Source organism: Lepus europaeus, chromosome 12 (genome assembly GCF_033115175.1).
Source record: "Lepus europaeus isolate LE1 chromosome 12, mLepTim1.pri, whole genome shotgun sequence".
In the NCBI taxonomy this organism is placed as follows: Eukaryota; Metazoa; Chordata; class Mammalia; order Lagomorpha; family Leporidae; genus Lepus; species Lepus europaeus.
In genome coordinates, this window is record NC_084838.1 from 47680257 (window position 1) to 47701892 (window position 21636).

The 21636-nt window shown below is 39.4% G+C and overlaps 1 protein-coding gene across 1 annotated transcript in view; it reads right to left on the bottom strand.

Annotated features, from left to right (window-relative positions):
* Positions 1-2528: 2528 nt before the first annotated feature.
* IFT74 (intraflagellar transport 74) overlaps positions 2529-21636 on the bottom strand; it is a 154929-nt gene continuing 135821 nt past the window's right edge. Inside the window, exon 19 of the mRNA XM_062208123.1 lies at positions 2529-2726. Within this exon, the coding sequence (XP_062064107.1) occupies positions 2544-2726 (183 nt within the window). The 3' untranslated portion in view covers positions 2529-2543. The remainder of the gene's footprint in view (positions 2727-21636) is intronic.

Genomic DNA, 21636 nt, shown 5'->3' on the forward strand with positions numbered 1-21636 from the left:
TCTGCTATGGCCTGGGAAAGCAGCAGAAGATGGCCCTGGGCCCCTGCACCTGCATGGGGGACCCTGAAGAGCAGCACCGGCCTTTGTGGCCATCTGGGGAGTGAACCAGCGGATGGAAGACCTCTCTCTCTATCTCTGCCTCTGCCTCTCTGTAACTCTGCCTTTCAAATATAAATAAATAAATCTTTTTTAAAAATCCAAAATACACATATGAGACTGGAAAAATAAACTCTGTCCTTTGATGCTAAGGAATACAGTTATAATGCAAAGGACAAGAATAAAATAAGGATCTTGATCATGTTTTTTAAAGTTTGGGGACAGGTGTTTGTAGCACTTAAGATGCCTGCATTCCATACCAGAATGCCTGGGTTCAAGTATCAGCTCAGTTTCCCTTTCCAGATTCCTGCTAAGGAGCACTTTTGGAGGCCACAGGTGATAACTCAAGGAATTGGGTCCTGGGCACCATGTGGAGATACAGATTGAGTTTCAGGCTCCTGGCTTTGGCCAGACCCAGCCTTACCTCTTGCAGGTATTTGGGGAGTGAACCAGCAGATGGGAGATTGATCTCTCTCTCCTTCAAGTAAATAAATAATAAATTTGTCATATTTATATAATTTATATATAGTAAAATTTACCATATTTAAAATGTGGCAAAAAGTCACATACCATAAAATTTACCATCTTAACTATTAAGTGTGTAGGTCAATGGTGCTAACATACTTACATTGTTGTGCAACAGATCTCTAGAATTTTTCATATTGCAAAACTGAGGCCGGCACTGCGGCTCAATAGGCTAATCCTCTGCCTGCAGCGCCGGCACACTGGGTTCTAGTCCTGATTGGGGTGCCGGATTCTGTCCCAGTTGCTCCTCTTCCAGTCCAGCTCTCCGCTGTGGCCCAGGAAGGCAGTGGAGGATGGCCCAAGTGCTTGGGCCCTGCACCCGCATGGGAGACCAGGAGAAGCACCTGGCTCCTGGCTTCGGATCAGCGCAGTGTGCCAGCCACAGCGGCCATTGGAGGGTGAACCAACGGTAAAGGAAGATCTTTCTCTCTGTCTCTCTCTCACTATCCACTCTTCCTGTCAAAAAACAAAAAAAACACAAAAACAAAAACTGAAACTATATTTATTGAATGACTCTTCATTTGCCTTTTACTCAACCTGTCAACCACGATTCTACTTCTGTTTCTATTAGTTTGACTACTGTAGATACCTCATATAATGGAATCATAAAGTATTTGCCTGTGACTGGCTTATATAACTTAGCATAACATTACCAAGGCTCAAATAAATTTTGAAGCAGGTGATAAGATTCCTTCTTGTTTTAAAAAATGTATTTATTTGAAAGGCAGAGTGACAGAAAGAGAGAGACAGAAAGAGAGACAGAGAGAATCTTCCATCTGCTGGTTCACTCCCCAAATGGCTGCAAAAGCAAGAGCTGAGCCAAAGCAAAGCCAGAATCCAGGTACTCCATCGGAGGCTCCCAGGTGGGTGACCGGGCCCTGAGTACTTGAGTCAGCATCTACTGTTTGCCAGGTGCATTAGCAGGGAGCTAGATCAGAAGCAGAGTAGCTGGGACTCTAAGAAGTGGCTTAACCTGCTGCTCCAAAATGCTGGCCCCTGATTCTCTATTTTAAGGCTGAATATTATCCCATTGCATGTATATACCAGATTTCCTTTACTTTTCATCAGTCCATGAACATTTAGGTTGTTTTCATCATGTAGCTACTGTGACTAATGCTTCTGTGGATATGTACATACATCTCTTCAAGGTCCTGCTTTCAATTACTGGGTCATAGAATTCATTTTTAATTTTCTGAGGAAACTTCATGCTGTTTTCCACAGTTATGCATCATTTTACATTCCCATCAGTAGTGCACAGTGTTTAAATTTCTGCACATCCTCTTCAAAACTTTTTATTTTCTGGTTTGGGGATAGGGCAAACCTAATGGGTTTAAGGTGAAAACTCACCCCTTTCAGGTGAACAATTCTTTGAGTTTTGACAAATACATACCTTAGTGTAGTCAGACTCTAGTCGGCCCATTTCCATCACTCCCTAAGTTCTCTGGGACTAGTACCCTGGGGAATGACTCATCTGTATTCCGACCCTAAATTTCTGACTTCTTCCAGAATATAAAAAAAAATCATAATAAATACCTTTGAAATTAGTTTCTTTCATTTGATCCAATCATGTATCTGCATGTTTCTGGTCCCCTAGAAGTATACCATTGTATGGACGTATTACCGTGCATCTATTCACTAGTTTATTCCTCTCTTCACCATTTGAAATGGTTTCAATTTTGAGTGCTTATGAATAAAATCCCTATAACTTTATTCATCTTTTTAATTTCTATACATTTGCATACATAGTTTTTAAAAAAGATTTATTTGTTTATTTCAAAGTCAGAGTTACACAGAAAGAGAAAGAGAGGCAGAAAGAGAGGTCTTCTATCAGCTGGTTCACTCCCCAATCGGCCGCAACAAAGCCAGGAGCCAGGAGCTTCTTCTGGGTCTCCCATGCAGGTGCCGGGGCCCAAGAACTTGGGCTATCTTCTACTGCTTTCCCAGGCCATAGCAGAGAGCTGGATCAGAAGTGGAGCAGCCAGGTCTCGAACCAGCGCCCATATAGGATGCCGACACTGCAGGCGGTGGCTTAGCCCGCTACGCCACAGTCGGCCCCCATGCATAGTTTTTGCATCACCTTGTTTTTGTTTCCCTTGGGTAAATACCTGGAAAATTAAATAGTAAGCATCGGTTTAATTTTATAAGGAAATATTGGGCTTTATCTGTTGTGGCTGTGTCATTTTTCATTCCCATGACCAACATATGAGACTTAGTTAACCTACATCCTCACTGGCATTTGTTGTCACTTTTTGTTAGTATTTAAGCCATCTTAACATATGTGTAGTGATATCTCAATGTGACTTTAAGTTTCATTTCCCTAATGCCTAACAATGTTGAGTATTTTTTGTGTGGGGTGGTTTATTTTCCATTCATTTATCTACTTTGGTAAAGTGTTCAAGTCGTTTTTAATTTGGTTGTTTCTTCTTGCTTAGTCTTCAGAGTTTCACATATTCTTAACAAATATGTGATTTGCAAGTATTTTCTCTCAGTCTGTGGCTTGTCTGATCATTTCTCAATGCTGCATTTTGCTGAGCAGAATTTTTTCCTTTGGAGTAAGTGCAATTTATCAGTTTTTTCTTTCATAAACACAGCTTCTGAATTATAGCTAAGGAATTTTTACCCAGCACAAGGATACAAAGATTACTTCCCACATTTTCTTCTTAAAAATTATGGTTTTAATATTTAAGTTACTTATTCATTTTGAGTTAATTCTTGAATAATTTGTCAAGTAGGTTGAGGTTGATTTTCTTGCATGTGGATGCCCAACTGGTCCAGCATCATTTGTTGAAAATATTATCATTTCTTCATTGAATTTTCTTTGTATTTCTGTCCAAAATTAGTTGGCCACAAACGTGGATGTATTTATACATTCTCCATTCTGTTCCACTAATCTGTGTATATTCTATCGCAAACCACTCTCTCGGTTCATGCAACTTTATAAAACGTCTTGAAACCAGACAGCATGAATCCTCCAACTTGTTCTATTTCAAAATTGTTTAAGTCGTTCTAATTCCCTTGTATCCTTCTACTACTTTTGGACTTATGTTATTCTTTTTGTTTTGTTTTGTTTTGTTTGTTTTTGACAGGCAGAGTGGACAGTGAGAGAGACAGAGAGAGAGAGAGAGAGAGAGAGAGAAAGATCTTCCTTTTCTGTTGGTTCACCCTCCAATGCCTGCTGTGGCCGGCACACTGCACTGATCTGAAGCCAGGAGCCAGGTGCTTCTCCTGGTCTTCCATGCAGGTGCAGGGCCCAAGCACTTGGGCCATCCTCCACTGCACTCCCTGGCCACAGCAGAGAGCTGGCCTGGAAGAGGGGCAACCGGGACAGAATCCAGCACCCCGACCAGGACTAGAACCCAGTGTGATGGCACCACAGGTGGAGGATTAGCCTATAGAGCTGCGGCGCTGGCGTACTTATACTATTCTTTATTTTTCTAGTATCTTTTGAAGGTAGAAACATGAATTGGATAGGCCGGCACCGTGGCTTAACAGACTAATCCTCCGCCTTGCGGTGCCGGCACACCGGGTTCTAGTCCCGGTCTGGGCACCGATCCTGTCCCGGTTGCCCCTCTTCCAGGCCAGCTCTCTGCTGTGGCCAGGGAGTGCAGTGGAGGATGGCCCAAGTGCTTGGGCCCTGCACCCCATGGGAGACCAGGATAAGCACCTGGCTCCTGCCATCAGAATAGCGTGGTGCCCCGGCCGCAGCGCGGCTACCGCGGCGGCCATTGGAGGGTGAACCAATGGCAAAAAGGAAGACCTTTCTCTCTGTCTCCCTCTACTGTCCACTCTGCCTGTCAAAAATTAAAAAAAAAAAAGAAAAGAAACATGAATTGGAGACTTCTTAAAAAATCATAATCATGTAATGATATAAATTTCACGTGTGAATCCTCTCTTCAACTACCCTCACTGTTTGGAGGTTCACAGTCCAAGATCACGTGGGCCTCATTGGTTTGGCCTCTGGTGATGGGTTGTGCTGAGTCCTGAAAAGACAGGTAGCATAATAGGATAAGAGAGGGGAAGTGCAAATGGCTGTACCTATCCTTATAAAGCCACCTACATTCCATGGTAGGGCCCCCTCCGTAAGGACCTAATCCAATCTACTCACTTCGCAAAGGGAAGGCCCTATCTCTAAGCACCAAAAGACTGTAGGGACTAAACTGTATGAATTTGGTGGCCAAATCATATTAAAACCATAGTAAGCACCACAATACCCTGTGGCCCCCCACAGAGATAGTCAAATCAGGCCTCTGCTGGAGAATCTACCATTTTTTTGAAGAATTGTTATCTAACTTTCTTTCTCTCATTATTAGACTGTGGGCAGCAATCATGTCATATTTATTTCTTTATCTCTAGAAGCTATTTCTATAAATGTTTACAGAGTTGAGACATAAAATATGGGGCTTTCAAGTGCTATTTATTTTTTATATTTTGGAAAATCCAATAAAGGCAGCTCAACAAGCTCCAACTTTAGTAGGAATTTGTTCAGTTCAGCGCTGTTAACACTGATGGCTTCAACATTCGGCAAAAACTCTGTATAGAGGCTACTTTTTGCGCATAAGATTTACAACATTCATGTGTATGCATTTGTAAGTGATATTGAAGAGATCCTCGCCAAGCCAGTCAGGGATATAAGTATGTCACTGTAAAATACCAACAATCCTCTGACATTTAAACACCACTCCCAAAACTACTAGAAACTCAGGCCAAAATCTCTCCCTGTGGTTCCCTGGGGATAAAATAGTGGATAAAATAAATTCCAGGCCGCATGGAACTCCCCTGCCCTTTGTGACTCCAGGCCTCCTCCTCAGTTCTGTTCTCTGAACGCCTGGCACAGCCTGTGGCGCCCTGCTGCAGCCGTCCTGCCAAACTGTCTGGCCTTATCTGCAGTCAACCTCCCTTTACCCTCTGCACTCTAGGCACAATGGCCTCTTACTGATCCTGGAACGTGCCCGCTCATAGCCATTCCTGCTTTGTGGATTTTGTAACAGCGTCTCCCTTTCTGTTGAAAGCTCTGTTAATCGCTTTTGTGACATGGGTAAGGGATGGAGAACAAAACAAACCCTGAGAGAATCTCTACAACCACACCCATCCTCTGAGAAAGTCATCAGTCCTTCTTGTCAGATACAGACATATACAAAACAAAGACAACTCAAAATAGAAACTAATTAGTTTTTTTAAGTAAGGAAGTATTTTTTTTTCTTCTGCATTTGCCAAAATATTCTTGAAACCAGTAGCATGCAATCTGTAAGGTTCCGAATACCAAAAAAAAAAAAAAAAAAAAAAAATCCCTATTTGAACTGATTTATAAAACTGGCATCCCAACATCACATTAAGTTAACACTAAATTAGACAAGTTAAAGGACTGAAAATCCACAAGCAGGCAAAACTCAGTTAATCATTTATATTTATATGTGTCTAATTTAAAATGTAGACATATTTTAATAAAACCTACAGAACCATGCGCAATGGCACAATGTCTAAACACATGGACACACATTTCATGCTATGGCAGATTTAACCAAGTGGCCTGTCTATGAATTGAACAAACTAGGAATTCCTCAAGTACACGGTCAGAACATTAAGACAACAGGCCTTGGAATCAGAAAAGCAAGCCCAAACCTATCATTTCCTCGCATGTTACAACAGATATTTAAGTCTAAGCCTTCTCACTAATAATAGTATTTTGAAAGTACTTATTTTACAAATTTACTATACAGATGAGATTATGTATGTACAATGTTTAGCACAGCACCTGAGATAGAGTATGTAAAAATTGACTATTTTTCATTTCATCAGGCGTGGCACAGCAGGTTAAGCCACCATGATATCCACATCCCATCCTGGGGTGCTAGTTTAAGTCATGGCTGCTCTGCTTCCAGTCCAGCTCCTTGCTGATGCACCTGGGAAGCAGCAGACAATGGCTCAAGAAGTTGAGTTCCTGCTACTCACATGGGAGACCTGGATGGAGTTCCTTCCTGGATCCTGGCTTCAACTTTGCTCACTTCCAGCTGTTGTGGCCATTTGGAGAATGAACCAGCTGATGAAAATCTCTCTCACTCTGTATATCTCTATTTCTCTGTCACTCTACCTTTCAAGTAAATAATGACATATTTTTAAAAAATGAATATTACTCTTTCTATTGTTGAAGCTCTACAAATTAAAAATTAATAGCCATGATTTGTATGAAACATCAAGTAATGAGTCTCAGTGGTTAATTTAAAAGATGAAACAATTAAGCACGATATGTTCATATGATTTTTAAGTGGTGACAAGAGAAAAGAATCATGAAGAATAATTCAAGTCTGCATCTGTGTTCATTTATTCATGGAAGTAATGCTTTACTCAAGTGTGCCTGTCTTGATTATCTCCGTTAGAAACAAGAAACACTTGTTAAACTTTATCCACCTAAAAAAAAACTTTACAATGTGAGTAGAAATGAAAATAAACTCCTAATTTACAGACAGTGAGTTAATAGGCATTTGCTACTTCTCCCTCTCTTAATCCATTATATCAAAGTAAACAAATCTTTCAAGGGCATAAAGCCAAAAAGACACAGAAAGTGGAAGAAAAGACAGGAACTGCAAGCTAAAAACTGTTAGGCCAAAGTTAGTTGATACAGCAGACATGTTAGCAGACACGAGGGGTCTGTTTGCTTGGGGTGATGCCAAATAATCAACCTCTACTGGGAGTTGTTCAGAGAAAAGCCTTTTCTGACTTGTGGCAGGTAAAGAAGACAGTAGGAAAGTATGGTTCCCTGCAACAGCTACCTTTCCAAGAAGCAGTTTGCTAGAGCTTTTCATAGGATGGGTTAGGGTAGTAGCCAGGATGTAGACAAGAAGAGGGCAAGAGCACCTTTCCTGCTTGCAACAAGCATCTTTATACTCCGTGTGTTCAACAATCTGACTCACACCGGTTTCTCACAGCTTTCCTTGTTTGTGGTTTTCTGGATCCCCCGAGTACACTGTTGCAAGATAAGCTTTCCTGGAACATACTCTGAAAAAAAAAAAAAAAAAAAAAAAAAAAAGCTGCAAGAGAGTAAATCTATTCAGATTCTCTGCCCTTGTTCCAGTGCCCTCATTTTGCCTAAATCGTACAGTCTTAGTTACAGACACCAACATGTTACTGCTAAAGTGACTGGTAGGAGAAAGCAATACACATACTATGAAACTCTAAACATAAAACTAGCCACCTACATGGGAGACCTGGGTGAAGCTGCTGGCTCCTGGCTTCGGCCTGACACAGCCCTGCTGTTGCAGCCACTTAGGAAGTAGACCAGTGGATGGAAGATCTCTCTCTCTCTCTCTCCTCCTCCTCCTCTCTATTTAACTCTGACTTTCAAATAAATAAAATAAATCTTTTAAAAACATAGGAGCAATTGGAATTAAACTTTAAAACAACTAATCCTGTTTGGAAATTTGCAAAGGACCTCAATAGACAGTTCTCAAGGAAATACAAATGGCCAACAGATACATTTTTTAAAATGCTCAGGGTCACTAGCCATCAGGGAAAAGCAAATCAAAATCACAATGAGATATCACTGCACCTCAGTGATCACTGCACCTATGATCAAAAAGACAAAAGTAGTAAATACTGACGAGGATGTGGAGAAAGGGGAACGCCTATATGCTGTTGGTGGTTGGGAATATAAATTAGTACAAACAACTTGGAGATTCCTTTAAAAACTAGAAATAGAACTGCCATATGATCCAGTCATTCCGCAACTAAGCATATATTCAAAAGACATGGCATCATATTAACAAAGAGATAACCTGTTCCACCATGTTTGTTACACTATTAACAATAGCCAAGATATGGAACCAACCAGGGGGTCCATCATCATATGACTAAATAAAGAAATGTGGTTAAGATCAAGTGTAGAAAATGTGGTATATATACACATGGAATATTAACCATAGAAAAGGATGAATTCCTATCATTTGCAGCAAATGGATGAAACTAGAAGATATGATATTAAGTGAAATAAGCCAGACACAGAAAAATACTGTATAATCTCCCTCATATGTGGAAGATTTAAAAAAAAAAAACCTTCAGTCTGAATATATAATAATTCCTAGGGCCTGGGAGAGGTAAAGGAGATAGAAGGAGTTTGGATAACAGGTACCAAATCAGAGTTAGACTGCAAAAATTTCCTAGTACTACACAGCATAGTCTTCTATTTATAAGCAAATAGGAACCCTAAGGCTCTAATCACAAAGTAATGTCAAAAAAGGGGAGATGTTGATTACTCTGATTTTAATAGTACACATTGTGTACATATGCTAAAATATCACAAAATAGCCAATAAATATGTATATTAAAAATAAGGGAGGGGGTGGTGCTGTGGCATAGGAGGTGAAGCTGCCACGTGCAGAGCTGGCCTCCTATATCGGCAACGGTTTGAGTCCCGGATGCTCCACTTCCAACCCGGCTCTCTGCTATGTCCTGGGAGGGCAGTAAAGGATGGCCCAAGTCCTTGGGCCCCTGTACCCGCATGGAAGACACGGAAAAAACTGCTGGCTCCTGGCTTTGGATTGGCTCAGCTCCGGCCGTTTTGGCCATCTGGGGGTTAAGCTAGCGGATGGAAGAACTCTCTCTTTCTCTGCCTCTGCCTCTCTATAGCTCTGCCTTTCAAGCAAATAAATAAATCTAAAAATAAATAAATCTATAAATAAATAAATAAATAAATAAAGATCCAGCAATGTGGCGTAGTAGGTTAAGACTCTGCCTCTGGCACCAGCATCCCATATGGGCGCCAGTTGGAGTCCCCACTGCTCCATTACAAATCCAGCTCTCTGCCAATGGCCTGGGAAAACAGTAGAAGATGGCCCAAGTGCTTGGGCTCCTGACTTCTGGCTTTGGATCAGCCCAGCTCCAGCAATCATGGCCACTTGAGGAGTGAACAGTAAATGAAAGACCTCTCTCTCTCTCTCTCTTCCTCTCTCTGTCTGTAACTCTGCCACTCAAATAAATAAGTAAATCTTTAGAAAAAAAACTTAGGATTTTTTTTTTTTGACAGGCAGAGTGGACAGTGAGAGAGAGAGACAGAGAGAAAGGTCTTCCTTTGCCGTTGGTTCACCCTCCAATGGCCACCACGGCCGGCAGACTGCGCTGATCCGAAGCCAGGAGCCAGGTGCTTCTCCTGGTCTCCCATGAGGGTGCAGAGCCCAAGGACCTGGGCCATCCTCCACTGCCTTCCTGGGCCATAGCAGAGGGCTGGCCTGGAAGAGGGGCAACCGGGACAGAATCCGGCGCCCCGACCGGGACTAGAACCCGGTATGCCGGCACCGCAGGTGGAGGATTAGCCTATTGAGCCGCGGCGCTGGCCAGGATTTTTAAAATATATAAAAATGAAAAAATGGGCAAATGAGATATTATATCACATAATAATAAAGTGCCCTAATGAAAAATAAAATAACAAGTGTTATATTGGATATAACATGGAAAATTTGAACTCTCATATATTGTTGTTGGTAATATAAATGGTGTAGCCACTTCAGAAAACAGACAACAGTTCTTCAAATGGTTAAACAGAATTACCCTATGATTCAGTGATTTTACTCCTAGGTATATACCCAAGAGAAATTAAAACATGTCTATACAAAAGTTAATACATAATTATTCACAGTAGCATTATTCTTAATAGTCAAAAAGTAGAAATATCCAAAGCCATCAACTGACAAATGAAGATATAAAATATATATCCATACAATGGAACATTATTTGACAATTAGAGATATGAAATACTGCCTGCTACAAAACAGAGGGACCTTGAAGACATTATACTAAGTGAAAGAGTGCAGTTAAACAATGATTCCATCTATATGAAGTGTTTAGATTAGCCAAATTCAATATACAGAAAGTAGATTAGTGGTTGCCCAAGACTTGAGTGAGGAGGCAATGGAGGATGAGATATGGGCAGGGGAGGTGACTTTTAAAAAGCACATAATCTATCTGGGGAGTGATGATGTGATGATTTATAGAACTCCATAGATACACAAAAGCCTCTGAATTACACACTCTAAATCCGTGAGTTGTATGATTTGTGAATTACATTTAAATAGAGCTTTTCAGGAAGATAGGGGTCCTTTCTCCAGGAGGTTAAAGAGAGAGAGAGAGAGAGAGAGAAAGAGAGAGAGAGAGCGCGAGCTTGTCTGCTCTCTGCAGATGTGGGATGTAGGCTTAGACTAAAGTTCTGAACTACATTTAAGCTTGGGGCCGCCTTCTCTTTTTGCTCCCAGAAAGCTGGCAATGTTTGTCCTTCAGGTAGGAGATCATCTGATCCCTGAGGAATCCGAGCAGCCCATGTGAGTAGGTCTGAAGATACTGACATGTCTCAAAAAAAAAAAAAAAAAAATTCCTCTAAAGACTCCATGACAAGGGGGCTCATAGACAACACACTGACCTCCTCTCAGAGCTTGCGGTCAGCTTTTTGGTGCCCTGCTCTCACACAGCCACGACACCAGATATTGGAGGAAAGCCTCTCATGTAAAAGCAGAGGCTTACAAAAGCAGCCAGAAGCAAAGCAACCTGGAGGAGAGACTAGCAGGAGGAAGGAAATCCCAAAAATTAACATCAGAATACATGAGAAGACACTGTATCCATGAAATAAGAACAGGATGCTATTTTTAAAAGACTCAAATTTTTTAAAATATCCAAATGCATCCATACAACAGGATACTATGAAGTGATAAAAGGATGAGCCATGTGTAGAGATGGATGAATCTTACATACATATTGCCAAGTGAGAAAAGCCAGGCTGAAAAGACTGTATACTGTATTGTTCCCATTATATTACATTCTGTAAAAGGAGAAACTGTAGCAACAGAAAGCAGATCAGTGTTTACCAGGGGTTTGTGGAGAGTGTTCAATTGGTGGAGCACAGAAGATGTTTAGAACAGTGAAATTATGCCTTTTTAAAAGATTATTTATTTATTTGAAAGTCAGAGTTGGAGAGAGAGAGAGAGAGAGAGAGAGAGAATCTTCCATCCACTGGTTCATCCCCCAAGTGGCCACAACAGCCAGGGCTAAGCCAAGCCAAAGCCAGGAATCAAGAGCTTCTTCCAGGTCTCCCATGTGGGTAGCAGGGGCCAAGGACTTGGACCATCTTCCACTGCTTTTCTTAGACCATTAGCAGGGAGCTGGATCAGAAGTGGAGAGGCTGGGATTTCTGGCACCCATATGGGATGATGGCTTTACCAGCTACACCACAACACCGGCCCCAGGAAGTGAAACTCCTCTGTATGGTAGTGTAATGACATGACAGCATTTGTCAGCTCATTTCTATGAGCATTCGTCAGCTCATAGAACCTTATGCAGATTAAAATTCAATGTGTGCAAATTTTAAAATTATTCGTAAGGATGGAATACAGAATGTGAAAAAAGAATCTATTATAAATGTATGAAATAACCTTACAGAGGGTTTTTTTTTAAATCCCTTCTAAACATTTTACCATGGAATTTTCTTAATGTTAGTAAGTTAGAAAAATTTTTTTAAGCGACATCTCCAATAGATACTGAAATACTCAAAGACAAAAGTGCTACTTACAAAATGTTTCTTGTGACAAGGAACTTGTGACAGGAAACTTACTTTAAAAAAAAAAAAAAAACTTTGAGAAGCGCACACACACACACACACATAGAGAGAGACAGAGATATAGAGACACAGAAAGAGAAAGATCTCCCATCTAGTGGTTCACTCCCCTAATACCCACAACAGCCAAAGCTGGACCAGGCCAAAGTCAAGAGCCCAAAACTCATACAAGTCTCCCACATGGGAGGCAGGGACCCAGGTACCTGAGCTGTCCATCCATCTGCTGCTTTACAGGGTGCACATTAGCAGGAAGCTGGAGTTTAGAGCACAGCCATATCAGGTACTCTGATACGGAATGCAGGTGTCCCAAGTGGTGTCTTCACTACTAGGCCAAATGTCGGGCCCCAAACTTGCTTTCTTGGTAGTATCCCTAATTTTGGAGAATAAGTTAAGTGGTAAATTTTTTCCAATTTTCAGAAAATTCCTGTTTATAAAAGAGAAAAAAAATACACATAGGCCAGTCACTTTCATATAGCATACATTATTCAATCTTCTACAACATTGAAATACAGTGATATTCATTTCCATTTTACATAGAAACAATACATAAATAAGACCTGGTTTCATAGAATATGTGGTAGATTTTTAGTATTTACCGGAAATATGTAACAGAATGAATAACTTAAACACAAGTCACGCACATAGAACAAATAGGATATGATACACAGTTAAAGGTAGAAATATAAAATGAATTTAATTTAATGAACTTTCATTTAGAAAGTTCAGTTATTGTTCAATGCTCACTAAAATTCTAAGAAAAACTTCAGTGAGGGTATAAGAGTTGAGTTCATCTTTGCAGCATTGATATAACATAGACCATAAATGATGAATAGGAAGGTGGAGAACATTTCAGGGGGAGGTAGCTAGAGGCAAAGTTACTTCAGCAAAATACGGTTGCATAGAGAGTAAAGTAGAGTAAGCTACTTCCCTAGGGGACCTTTACCTCTTTTATAAAATTTTAACAAATCAATTATTTGAAAGACACAGAGAGGAAAAACAGACAAAGAGACAGAAGGATTCCTATCTGCTAGTTATATCCTCAAATGCCCACAACAGCTAGGAACTCAATCCAAGTCTCCCATGTGGGTGGCAGAGACTCGAGTACTTGCACCATCACCTGCTGCATTAACTGGAGGCTGGAATCAGAAGCACAGCAGGGATTTGAACCCAGGCACTAAGAGACAGGATGTGAGCATCCAAGTAGAGTCTCAACCACTGTGCCGAACTCATGCCCTATTCTTTTTTAACTACAGCATATATAAGTTCTGCATTTGATGTTTATTAATTTGATGTTTCCTTTTTTTAAAAGATTTTATTTATTTATTTGACAGGGAGAATTACAGACAGTGAGAGAGAGACAGAAAGGTCTTCCTTCCATTGTTAGTATTTAACTTTCTTCAATATAAGAACAAACATGGATACATATCAGAGAAATCTTTAAGCCAAGGAGTGTATGAACCGGGAGACACAGCATTTCTCAGAACAACATAGGAGGTAATTTGTGTGAACAGACATATCTGGTTTTCTGAATTCTCTATGCACATGGCTTGATTCCTCACAATGAGGAACTCAACTATGGAGAAGTCATAATACATAGTTTTTATTAAAGGAAAATAAGGTTTTCCATTCTGATTTCTCTAAAGCTAGAGTTAAAATAACAGATGAACAAGAATTATAGAAGAACAGATTACAAGATACAAATGAAACACAGCTACCAGGATCTGTGATACAGAAACAGGAGTCAAAAGCAGAGGAGCAAGTTAGGGAGGAAGATGACACTGCTTGAGCTGTGTCAGCTTGAGTTGGTGTTAGATAAGCTTTGGACTTCCAGGAACCCTCCTAAGTCTTACAAAATTATGGGGAAAGCTCTTGGAATTCTGGCAGATCTTGTAAACTGTATATTGTCTGTTTATTCTAATTCCAAAGATTCCTTCTCTCCTCCAATAAGTAGCCAACTTGGGAATTGCTCCTTTGACAGTTAAGTAGTGGGTGTGTGAATTTCCTTAGCTTGATAGTTTAAATGGCCTTGTAATCATCATCCTCTTTGAAGATTTAAACTTAAAAAGAAGAGATAGAGCACTTCTGAGTCATTCCTACACTGGAAGATAGGCCTGCTCTTTCCACCTTCACCTCCTTCTCTTCACTTCAGTGTAAAACTGATGAAGACCAGGCCTAGCATTTGTCCAAACCTAGTGCTGATGAAAAAACACACACTCAGGGTTACTGCAACAGAATATCCTATATCTCCCAATTGACTTTTCCCAGGAATTGAGAAAGATTCTCCCTTGGCATAAACACATTACCCATTTAACATGAATTAATGTTATTTAAAAATCAATAACAATAACACTGAGTATGTTTAGTCCTTTAAAAAGTTGACAAGTTTCTCAGTAAAATATTTTCCAGAATACTCTCATCTTAAGCACAATTGTGATACAAGAAACAAGAAAATGAAATTGATAAGAAATTAAGGTACTATGTTTTGATCAAAACAACCTGGTACTGGCACAAAAATAGACATGTAGACCAATGAACCAGAACAGAAACCCCTGAAACTAATCCATACAACTAGAACCAACTATTATTTGATAAATGAGCTAAAATCAGTCTCCCCTCAATGTATTAAAAATTTTTTTTTGAGAGAGAGAAACCATTCTCCCATCCGCTGGTTCACTGCCCAAAGGCTTGCAAAAGCTGGGCCAAATCTGGGAGCTGTGTCTTAGTCCAGGTCTCCCAGTGAGTGGCAAGAATTCAACTGCAGGAGCCATCATCTGCTATCTCTAAGCATCCACAGCAGCAGGAAGGTGAAATCAGGAGACAGAATGAGGTGTCAAATCCAGGTTCATTGTGGGATGCAGGTGTCCTAAGCAATTCCTTAACTGTTAAATCTCTTAAGCCAAATGCCAACTCCCTAAATCTCTTAATGTTTGAGTAAGCAAGCTGGACATACTGGTATTTTTAAAATATATGTTCACGCTTAATGAGAGACAGAGAAGCCAATAAGCTTGAAAGGAAAAGTGTGTGAATACCATACAGTTGTGTATTGCCTAGATACTCCGACATCCTGTTTACAGAACAGCATCTGCTGTGGAGGAGAAAGTCACTTATTGATGAAAGTAAAGCTGGAAACAATTCTGATTCTGTATTCTTTCTTCCTCAAGTCTCTTGCTCCACCCCTACCCCCACTTCCCAATTGCTATAATTAAGAAGGAAGACATATCCTAATGGGATGTTTCATTGTTTGAAACTTCCTTACCAGAAATGTATTGATCTCTCAATCTTTTTCAAAAGATGCCACAATATAACTGTTGTTTACGAGTGATGTTTTCTATCAAAGTGACATATTCTTACATTTCTTGCTGCTAATGGAAAAGATTTATTCATATCTATTACAATTTAAAAATGCATGTTTCCTCCAACCCAGCACAATCATTTATGCCTTCTTCTTAAAATTTGAGAAAGTTAATATGAAATAGATGAAATGCCAGGTCTTTAGGAATTCCTGGAGGTTTTACTTCAAACTCTGAGGAGAAACATATTTTACAATTGTAAAGGATTCATGAACCTGGCAGTTGGATTTACCAAGGGACACTTGGCTTAATTTTCCAGAACTAGCCAGTATTTGCATTTCACACAATGTCATGCCATGAATAGGATTATATATCTATTTTCTGTCTTCTCTGTTGGAATGTAAACTCCAAATGGGTGGGAATTTTGTTGTTTTTGGTCCCTTTAGTCAAAATGTATTAGTTGAACTAATTTGATAAATGGAAATATATAGCCTTACTTTCTGATATGATTCCTTGTATACATGCAAGTACGTTTTGTTTTCCCCACATGATGGACTTCATATCATTAGTGGTTCCAGTTACCGGTACTGGAATTATGATAGGTGTGATGATGAACGCTACAGGTGGTAAGAAATAATGGCAGAGGGTTGAGACATACATTGTAGGTTCTGTAAGCACTGCTGTTTTGTTTTGTATTGCTGCTATAACAAACTACCACAAATGTCATGGCTAAAAACAACAGGAATATATTGTTTTACAGTTCTGGGAGTCACAGATGTGAAATGGGTCTTACCTAAACCTTCCTAAAGCCTCTAGGGGAGAATCTGTCTCCTTGCCTTTTGCAGATTTCGAGGCTGCTTGCATTTTCTGACTCATGGCCCCTTCCTCTGTCTTCAGAGGGCATTGCTGCGACCTTTTGCTTTTGTTGTCACAGTTCCTCTCTCTGACTTTGACCCTTTCACATACCTCTGATAAAACAATATTTGTGATTACACTGAACCCGTCTCAATAACCCAGAGTAACCATCGTTATCAAGATCCTTAATTTACTGACATTTTCAAAGTCCTTTTCACTTGGAAAATAAGGTATTTGTAAGTTCTAGGAATGAGGATGTGGACATCTTTGTACTAGTCTGTCTACCACAGCTATTTGGAAATTTTACTTGCATTGAACTTCATTTTGCTCATTTATTGTTGTTGATTCAATTTAAAAGATTTGAAAATTTTTGATAATTTAGAAGTACACAGCAGAATTTCAATCTCAATCAACAAAGTGGCAGATTTATTGCTATCTTGGCTAAGAAGTCTGCATTTAACTTTTGATAATTGATGGGGTTAGGGAGGGACACTAGGTCTTTCATCAATTATTTTAAAAGATTATAATATAAAGTTAGAAACAATGATTTAAATCTGCCTTTCAGTTACATTCAAATGTGTTTTGTACTTCAAAGTAGCAACCTTGGTGGACAGGCTCTTAGCCCAAAGGTTTTGCCTTTATTCTCAACATTTTTATAGCTTCTTTTTTGTAATTGTCTTTAGAGACAGTTCAGCAGAAACACAGGAAAACACAACTCGTTATTTTAAGGTCACAGAGGTACTTTGCCTACTCTGTCTTCTTCCCTTCCCCATTGTTTTACTCCATTTAGCTTCATCCCCACTCCTTCCTCTGCTGATATTAGTGCCAGGGATCTGCGAGACTGAGAGGAAGGCCTGTGGAGCCAGAGTGTGGCTGGGATGGGGGCAGGGTGATTGTCACATACAGCTCATGAGGTAGCAGGCTAATATAAGTTTGTGTGTGATCCATTCCATTTTTCATACTACTAAATAATAGTATTTCATAATTTGATTAGTGTCAAAAGTTGTTTTATTAAAATAAATGTATATTGAGAACTATACGTAACTTATTCTAAACTCCTATTAGTTCCCAAGGTAAATACTGCTTTAAATTTAAAAAGACCCTCATATAGACTTAACATTTTTATTATTACTTTTAAATTTACAAAACAAAAATTGTGAGGTAGTAATACAGTGAGTTCCCATATAACCCTCACCCCATTTCCACTATTAATATCTCATATTAGCATATTTGTCACAATAAATGAACACCCATGCTCCCACATTTTTTTAATCCAAATCCCTGTTATGCCTCCTAATTTGTGGGTTTTTTAAATTCCAGCTCCCACATATTAGGCAGAATATGCAGATTTGCTGTGCATAAGATTCTGAATTTGATATAATCCCATTTGTATAGTATTGTTTTTTGTTGCCTGCGCCTTTGTGGTCTGATCCAAGACATCACCTACAATGTCTTGAAGTGTTTCCCCTGTTTTCTTCTAGCAATTTCATAGTTCAGGATCTTATATTTACTTGAAGGACCTTATATTTAGGTCTTTGATCTATCTTGAGTTGATTTTTGTATATGGTCAGAGGTAAGAATCTAATTTCATTCTTCTACATACTTACATCTAGTTTTGCCAGCACCATTTTTAAAAAAAGACCATCCTGTCTCCAATGTATGTTCTTGGCACTTTTGTCAAAAATCAGTTGGCTGTATGGACATGGATTAGTTTCTGGACTCCATTCTGTTCCACTGATCTATGTGCCAGCTTTTATGCTGGCATCATGCTATATTAATTATCGTAACTTTGTAATATGTGTTGAAATAAGGTATTGGGATACTTCCTGCTTGATTTTCCCTCCTTAGGATTGCTTTGATTATTCTGGATCTTTTTTGATTCCATATGAAATTTAGGATTATTTGTCTAATTCTGCAAAGAGTGTTCCTGGTATCTGGATAGGAATAAAATTGAATCTAGATTGCTTTAGGTAGTATAGACATTTTAATGACACTGATTCTTCCAATCCAAAAGCAAGCAATAGTTTGCATTTTTTGTGTCTTGATGATTTATTTCACCAATATTTTATAAGCTTTATTATAGAGATCTTTTATTACTTTGGTTACATTTATTCTTAAATATTTGATTTTTTATAGCTATTGTGAATGGGATTTCCTTCTCAATTTCTCTTTCAACAAGATCATTATTGATGTATCAAAAACTACTTTTCTGTATGTTAATTTTTATAATCTTGTGACTTACTTGAATTGGTTTATCAATTCTAACAGCTTTTTAGTGGAGCATTTAGGTTTTCCCATATACAAAACCATGTTGTGTGCAAACATGGATGCATGGACTTCATCCTTTCCAATTTTGGTGACTTTTATTTCTCCTCCCTGATTTCACTTGCTAATACTTCCAATACGAGTGAAAGTGGACATCCTTATCTTGTTCCAGATCTGAGAAGGAAATAATTTTAGCTTTTCTCTGTTCAGTATGAGATTGGCTATTGATCTGTCATATACAGTTTATTTAATTCTGAGGTATGTTCCTTGTATTCCTAATTCATTGAGGGCTTTTTTTTTTTATTGTGAAGGGATGTTGAATCTTATCAAATGCTTTCTCTGCATCTACTGAGATGATCATATGATTTTTGTTATTCATTCTGTTGATATGATTTATGACATGCATTAATTTTTAATGTTTAACTGTTTTTTTGTTTAAAGAAGTGTTTATTTGAAAGATTTACAGAGAAGCAGAGGCAGAGGAAGAGAAAGACAGAGATCTTCCATCTGCTGTTTCTCTCCCCAAATGACTGCAATGGCTGGAGCTGAAGTGATCTGAAGCCAGGAGCCAGGAGCTTCATCTGGGTCTCCCACATGGGTGCAGGAGCCCAAGCACTTGGGCCATTTTCTACTGCTTTTCCAGGCGATAGCAGAGAGCTGGATGGGAACTGGAGTAGCCAGGACTCAAACTGGCTCCCATATGGGATGCTGGCACTGCAAGCGGTGGCTTTAGCTGCTACACTGTAACCACTCTTGCATCCCTGGGATAAATGCTAATTGATTGTGATGTATTATTTTTTTGATGTATGATCTTTTTGATTTAGGGTTAGATTTTGATTGCTAATATTTTGCTTAGAATTTTTGCATCTATTTTCATCAAGGATATTGATTTGTAATTTTGCTTTAATACTGTTTCTTGGGTTTTGGTATGAGTGATACTGGCATAATAAAAAATAGTTTGGCAGAGTTTCTTCCTTTTCAATGTTTTGGAACAGTTTTAATGGGAGAGTTTTAATTAGTTTAAAACTCATTGTTGGCCGGCGCCGTGGCTCAACAGGCTAATCCTCCGCCTTGCGGCGCCGGCACACCGGGTTCTAGTCCCGGTTGGGGCGCCGGATTCTGTCCTGGTTGCCCCTCTTCCAGGCCACCCCTCTGCTATGGCCCGGGAAGGCAGTGGAGGATGGCCCAAGTGCTTGGGCCCTGCACCCGCATGGGAGACCAGGAGAAGTACCTGACTCCTGGCTTCATATCAGCGCAATGTGCCGGCCGCAGCGGCCATTGGAGGGTAAACCAACGGCAAAAAGGAAGACCCTTCTCTCTGTCTCTCTCTCTATCCACTCTGCCTGTCAAAAAAAAAATTCTCTCTCTCTCTCTCTCAGATAAAGATTTTCATTCTCTCTCTCCTCTCCTCCTGTTCCATCTCCTTTATCCCTCTATCTCTGTAAAATAAATTTTAAAAAAAAGACAAAAAAAAAAACCAAAAACCTCATTGTTTGTTATGGGTCTGTTTAGATTTTCTATACCTCCTTGGTTGAATCTTGGTAGAGTATATGTAATGTATTCAGGAATTTATCCATTTCTTCAAAGATTTCAAATATGTTAGCAGATAGTTGTTTATAGTAGTTTCTTATGACCCTCTGTGTTTCTGTGACTTCAGTTGTTATGTCTTATTTTTTTATTTTTTAAAAAATTTTATTTGATATATATTTTCTTGTATTTTAAATAGACAGATTTAGGAATATAATAACACTCTCCCCCATCCTCCCTTCTGCCCATGCTCCAATCCTTCCTCCTCCTCCCTCTCACATTCCCACTCTTAATTTTTACAAAGATCTATTTTCAGTTTACTTAATGATCATATAGTTAGCCCGACAGTAAGTAAAAGAGTTCAACAAATAGTATGAAGAGAAAAAAAAAAAAACACTCTTCCTCAATGCAAGAGACAAGGACTATAAACAATCATTGGATCTCAAAATGTTTATTTCATTCCACTAAATTACATTTTTAAAAATCTGTTTATGTGAGTTTTCTTTCTTTGTTAGTCTGGCTAGAGGTTTGTCTACTTTGTTTATCTTCTCAAGAAAAAGAGCTTTTCATTTTGTTGATCTTTTAAATTTTTTAGTTGTTTCCTTTATTTCTGCTGATTCTTAATATTCCTCACCTCCTGCAAATATGGGTTGGTTGGTTTGTTCTTTTTTTGTAAGTCCTTGGGATACATTCATAAGATTGCTAGATTGCTTATTTGAGATCTTATTGCTGTAACAACCTTTCTTCCTAATAATGCTTTTTTCAGTATCCCACAGATTTTGATGTATTGTGTTTTCATTTTCATTTGTTTCAAGAAATTTTTTAAATTTCTTTTTAATTCTTCAGTGATCCATTGGTCATTTGGCAGCATTTTTCAATTTCCACTATGTGTAGATTTCCTATTGTTTTTCTTGTTGTTGATTTCTAATTTAATTGTTTTGTAGTCTGAGAAGATACATGTCTGATTTCAATCTTTTTTGTTTTTGTTTGTTTTCAACAGGCAGAGTGGACAATGAGAGAGAGAGACAGAGAGAAAGGTCTTCCTTTTCTGTTGGTTCATCCTCCAATGGCCGCCGCGGCCGGCGCACCGCGCTGATCCGATGGCAGGAGCCAGGTGCTTCTCCTGGTCTCCCATGGGGTGCAGGGCCCAAGGACTTGGGCCATCCCCCACTGCACTCCCTGGCCACAGCAGAGAGCTGGCCTGGAAGAGGGGCAACTGGGACAGGATCGGTGCCCCAACCGGGACTAGAACCCGGTGTGCTGGCGCCGCAAGGCGGAGGATTAGCCTAGTGAGCCGCGGCGCTGGCCATAATGTTTACTTCTAATATAAGATACTCTCCAGAATTTCTTGCAAAAGACTGGTCTGGTGATGACGAATTCTCTGTTTTTTGCTTACCTATTTCTCGTTCACTTTTTAAAAAAATATTTATTTATTTGAAAGGTAGAGTTACAGAGAGGCAGAGAGATAAGTGTGTGTGTGTGTGGGGG